The sequence below is a fragment of the Microtus oregoni genome, unplaced genomic scaffold, assembly GCF_018167655.1.
Source record: "Microtus oregoni isolate MIOR12 unplaced genomic scaffold, Mior012 000215F_ref0000472, whole genome shotgun sequence".
In the NCBI taxonomy this organism is placed as follows: Eukaryota; Metazoa; Chordata; class Mammalia; order Rodentia; family Cricetidae; genus Microtus; species Microtus oregoni.
Genome location: NW_024544883.1, coordinates 88018 through 94017, shown reverse-complemented (window position 1 = coordinate 94017; position 6000 = coordinate 88018). Strand labels below are relative to the sequence as shown.

General features: G+C 42.4%; 1 protein-coding gene across 1 annotated transcript; it reads right to left on the bottom strand.

The window, feature by feature from the left end:
• Positions 1 to 611: 611 nt before the first annotated feature.
• Positions 612 to 1858, bottom strand: LOC121445583 (SHC-transforming protein 1-like). The gene has a single exon (XM_041647722.1). It carries the CDS (start codon positions 1856 to 1858, stop codon positions 620 to 622), a length of 1239 nt encoding a protein of 412 aa, XP_041503656.1. The 3' UTR covers positions 612 to 619.
• Between the last annotated feature and the right edge of the window lie 4142 nt (positions 1859 to 6000).

Sequence of the window (6000 nt, the reverse complement as noted above, 5' to 3'; positions counted from 1 at the left end):
CAAATCTTCTTGTCTCTGCCTCCTGAGTGCGGATTAAAGGCATGTGCCACCAAGCCCAGCTTGGGGCAATCTCTTAAGGGCTGCACAACCAAAAGGCAGAGGAGATAGCTGCCACTCCGGCCCCTATTCTTCCCAAACACAGAAAGGAGTGCTGAAACAACAGGGTTCCAGAGCCAAGGCATCAGCAACCCTTATCCACACGAAGGGCCTGAGAACTCTTTGCATAAAGTATCTGCAGACCTAGGAGATAGTCAAAGGCACAAAGTTGTAAGGGATGCATAGGGAATAGGATATGTTAAGAGGGATCTGGGGTACCCTGAAGACCAGGGGTAAACCAGAGGTATGATTACTTCCCTTCCCCCAAAGGGCAATTGCTCCACTGGGTCTTTTTCCATTTTAAGAACCTACCCTTTGGGGGAAAGGGCATCAGGTTGGCACAGACAAGGCCCAGGCAAGGGACCACTCTGTACATTAATACTTTGGTGAGGTTTGGGCAGAAGCAGGATGCTACCCCAGGTTCCTAACTAAAATTCCCTGTCTCAGGTGAGCACAAACAGAGGTCCCAGGAGTTAGAGGACGCAGTGGAATGGGGTGGAGGGCTTCCAGGACAGACTGAAGATCACACTTTCTGGTCCACTGGTTGCTGTAGGCACAGTTCGCTGCCCGCGGAGATGATGGGCAAGTGATTGTCCATGTGGTAGTTGATGAGGTGACTGACGCTCTCAAAGCGGTGATCTTTTGTCCAAACCACACCTTCAGGGTCCACTAGAAGGAGGTGCTTGGGCTGCCCACTCTGCAGGCCAGTGAGCACGTACTGGCCAGGTGTGGTTGTGCTCTCTCGCACCAAGAAGTCACCGTTGAGGTGGAGCAGGGCTTCAGCCTCATGCCGGCTCAGCTTCCCATGGAACCAGGACTCCCCTTGGAGCTGCTCAGCCATGGACATGGACTGGGGAGGTAGAGGCGCCCGGAGGGCATCTTCAAAGGGCTTCATGTCAAAGAGGTCTCGAGGTGCACTGCCATTAACAGAAGGATTGGGAGGCCCAGACCCACCCCCAGCTTGGCGGGCCTTGTCTAGATTCTGGATGTTGACATAGGAAGGGTCATCAAAGAGCTCTCTGCCTGGGCAAGGTGGTGGAGGCAGCATCTGCTTATGGACATCAGCGTCTCCTTCAGCATGCTGCACTACAGGCAGTGTAGCTCCCAAGTGGCTGGGCATCTGGGCAGTGGGCAGAGTGGGTCGAGCAGCCCCTTCTAGAAGCCTCATGTCTACCACCCCGCCGAGAGGGGGTTCCTTCCCTGGGAAGTCATTATAGTACTGATGGTCAGGTGGCTCTTCCTCCTCATCCCAAGCTGAGCCATCAAAGCCAGCCATCCTGTCATGGGGGGTGACCAGTTTGGGTGGATTCCTGAGATACTGTTTGAAGCGCAACTCAAAGGCCTGACCGATGGTGCTGATGACATCCTGAGCAAGCCCTTCAGAGCGCTCCAGGATATGGCAGGCTCTCTGATTTACAGTGTCTTTGGCAACGTAGGCAACATGCTCGGCTGTGTCCGGATCCCCACCAAACGCGAATGAGATAGATTGCATATGATGGTTGGCAATGATCTGTTTGTAGTCGGCTGCCATGAGGTTAAGGCTGCTGGTGGACACAGTGAGGGTGACTGGCATTCTAGCAAACTTCAGGTTACTCCTCCCCAGGATGGAGCTGAGTGGGCGGCTAGAGGGCTTTCTCCTCCTTGTTGCTCCTCTGGCACCAGGCACGGCTTCACACACCAAACTGATGGCCTCCCTGGTGACCTGCGTCCGGGTATTGAAGTCAAGGGCTCGCATTGACTGCAGGACCTCCACACAACCCATATACTGTGGGAGAAGAAGGCAAGGATAGTGGAGGGGGATTTTTGAATGTTTTTTTTTTTAATATCTATCTAACATGCATAGATGAACAAGAGATGTTTGGATCAAATCTACCTCCCCTTAGTTCATCCCACATCCCAGCACTACTTTTTCTTTCCCAACTTGTTCTCTTTCAAATTCATGGCCTCTTTTTTGTTAATTATTATTGCATGTATATATTTATATATACATATCCATTATAAAATATAACCTACTCAGTCTTTATAATGTACTCATTGTTACTCTTATATGTTTTCAAGGATGCTATTGGATAACTAATTGGTATACTGTTCCCAGGTGAAGAAGATTTCTCTTGCTCTCAACATTTCTTCATTTCTTATAGTTCTTTGTGTAATTTTAGGGCCCCTTGGACTTTTTCCAATCCACTTTGGCTTGTCTATTGGTGTCAACTGTATTTAGCTGATGTCTGAGCAGTCATGTTTGTTGCATGATTATTAAAAACCCAGAGACAGGTATTGGGGTTCAACCTGAAGGTCAGAAAAACAAAACAGCCAGCCACTGGCTCTTATCTTTACCTTAGTTCAAAATGGCAATCCTGCCTCTAGGAATCTCAGAATGAGACTGAGATTGAGTTCTGCCTCCTCCTATCTTATGTTATTCTCTAGTGCTGGGATTAAATGCATGCACCACTACCACCTGTTTTTTAGGTTTTTATGACAAACTAGCATGGCCACTGGGATTAAAAGTGTGTGTCAGCACTACCTGGTCTGTAAGACCGACCAGTGTGGCTGTTTTAATCTCTGAACTTCAGGCAAGCTTTATTTATTTAAATACATTTCCCCTTTTTGTCTAAAATAAAAAAGACAAAAGCTACAACTAATATAAGAAAAACTGTGTACAGTAAGTACAATGACTATATACAATATATATAGGCAATAAATACATCAACAATGTCTCATCCATTTGCATTTCACAAATTTAGAGGAACTACTCCTTATCTTGTGAGTCCAAAGTCTTGTACCTAATTTATTTTCTATCATAACTTGCCTTCTGCATTTAGTAAACTTTAACTATAACTGTGTACTCTTCAACTCCCTCAGAGACCCAAGAAGGAAATAATATCAACCAAGTAATCAGGAAGTATGAGCAATGAACTTCCAAAAATGTGAGAAATGACAGAAATAGCAGGCCTCCTGGACGGTCACCCAAAGTTCCTCTATAACATTGGGGTATCTGTCTTTGGCCTATAGGCCTAGCATATCCAATAGACTTTTCTGTGAAGCAGGATATTCTGAAGGGTGGACCTTCCTTGAAAATGTTTCACCATCACTTTCTTTTGTGCCCTGCTTATTCAGTTAGGACAGCATACTGTCAGCAGCTGAAGCAAGGGAATTTTCTTGCCCAGCATCTTACTTTTGCCACAAAGAAAGTAAACTCCATGTGGAGTTTCTTTGATGCCTGTTATCTTCTCTGATTTAGATTAGTGGTGCCAGGAGCAGACATGTCTCATTGTCATAAAAGGAGCCTATGTTATTAAAACATCTTAAATGCTATATTCTGTTGATCTATGAAGTGTTTGAAGATGATCTAATATATATCTTTGTTTGACCTTGAAAAAATACCTAATGTGACTACAAACGCGATTATAAAAAAAGACTAGGGCCAGGCGGTGGTGGCACATGCCTTTAATACCAGCACTCGGGAGGCAGAGGCAGGCGGATCTCTATGAGTTCGAGGCCAGCCTGGTCTAGAAGAGCTAGTTCCAGGACAGGAACCAAAAAGCTACAGAGGAACCCTGTCTCGAAAATCAATCAATCAATCAATCAATCAATCAATCAATCAATCAATAAATAAAAATAAAGACTAATTACTAAACCTGTATTTCATTATTACCCTAACCAGTTGTAAATAATAATTTTGAAGGACTAGAAATTTGCAACCCACTGTTAAATGAGCTGAATAGGTACAATACTTTGAACAGGAGTAGAAATGTATGTACAGAATATTCTAAAAAATATCAATCTCAAATTTGTATCAATATACAAAATTTGTATGCAATATATAAAAGTCCAATCCAATGTAAAACATTAAAATTAATAGTTGCTTTTAAAATTAGATTCAATTATCTACACTTTTATCATATCTATATCCTCCCTTCTTTCAGAGTAGAATCAATAATATACCCATTTATACTATCATTTCTATATCCCCTTTTTTTCTTTTCAGAACATGACCCTGAATCTAATTTCTTTGTTTAGCTTCTTTCCTGACCATTACCCGTAAAAATGTGTAACCAGCACACTACAAAAAGAACTCACGAATACCACTTTAATATTTGGTAACAGAGCCTCTTTTGCCTAATATATATATATATATATATATATATATATATATATATATATCCTTTCAATACATATTTATTTTATATGTATTGGGTTCATAAATTCCAGAAGGGTTTTAACCTTTTTTCACTTGGCTACTGAAATACTTTGCCTACCTTCCCATGGCTAACATGCCAAGAGGAGCCAACCATGAGCATGTTGTGAGCATTCTTCCAGATGCTTGCTTCCTTTACACACACACACACACACACACACACACACACACACACTCATATGGAACACACAGCTGTGCTCCTTTTAAGTATACACGAGCAATATGGATCTCATCGCTTACCATTAACGATAGATGTTATGCCTCACTGTATAGCACAAGCTAGTCTCCCTCCAGCCTTTACACCTCCTGCACCAGCTTACTGAATGCTGTGTATAGATACGCACCACCAGAGTATTCTTTGTTTAATATTTGTAGAAGTTCATTGTAGGGATATTCCATACATTAACCTATCATGTGTTAATAATTCTTCAATTTGTTTGTGAGCAGGTGAGAAGAGTAGCTATAAATAGCATGGGAACTTCATATGTATCATTAAACTGTTTTTATGAGCTGAGGATTGTTGTGTATGCCTTTAATCCCAGCACATGAGAGGATGAGGCAGACAGATTTCTATAAGTTCACTGCCACCTAGTATACAGAGCAAATTCCAGGACAGCGAGAGCCTCTTAAAAGAGCTGCAAGGATTTCTGCCACTAATGCTGAGTCAGGAGACCTCTCTTAAAGGAGCCATACCTCTGCTTGCCTATTGCAAACAGAGCCTACCTGAGACAATCCTGTACCAAGAAGCCTTTCTTAACTTTGTTCTTTTGTGTCTAGAAACCCTTCCCAAGCTCTCTCAGGTTTTATATAAATGTAGTTGCCAAACATTGTTGATTTGTTGCACAATTAATAAAAATAAAGCCAGAGATGGGTATTGGTGTTCAGCCTGAAGAAAAGCAAAACAGCCAGCCGTGAGCTCTTAGCTCTAACTTCTACCTCAGTCAGAAATAATGACCTTGCCTCTAGGAATCTCACAGTGAGACTGTGCGAGTTATCCTCCCTCCTATCTCACATTCCTCTCTAGTGCTGGAATTAAAGGTGTGCATGATTACCACCCCATTTCTATAGCAAAATAATGTAGTTACTGGGATTAAAAGTAGGTGTCAGCACTGCCTGGTCTGTAAGGCTGATCAGTGTGGCTGTTTTAATCCCTGAACTTCAAGCGAGCTTTATTTATTAAAATACAAGTGAAATATCAGTGACCAGTTATGTTTATCTGACATTATTGGGAGATATAATCTCACAGAAAATGCCCTGAACTTCTAGCCCTTCCACCCTATTTGCTTCCTGTTATAGGAAGGCTGCTTATTTGTTCCCAGCTGCTCAGACCATAAATAATCACTCAGAAACTATAGTATTTGCAATAGTGTTTGGTCAATAGCTTAAGCGTATTTCTGGCTAACTCATATCTTAAATTAACCCATCTCCATTATTCTGTGTATCACCACAAGGCTGTGGCTTACCAGGGTAAAGTTCCAGCATCTGTCTTTGTCTAAATGGCTTCTCTCTGACTCTGTCTTCTTTCTCCCAGTATTCAGTTTTGTTTTTCCCACCTACCTCTATTCTGCCCAACACAGACCTAAGACAGTTTCTTTATTAACCATTGGTATTCACAGCACACAGAGGGGAATCCCACATCAACTCACATTTTCTGTTTAAATAAAAAAGAACGATTTAACTATTACAATTACATATAAAAAGGGTATCAA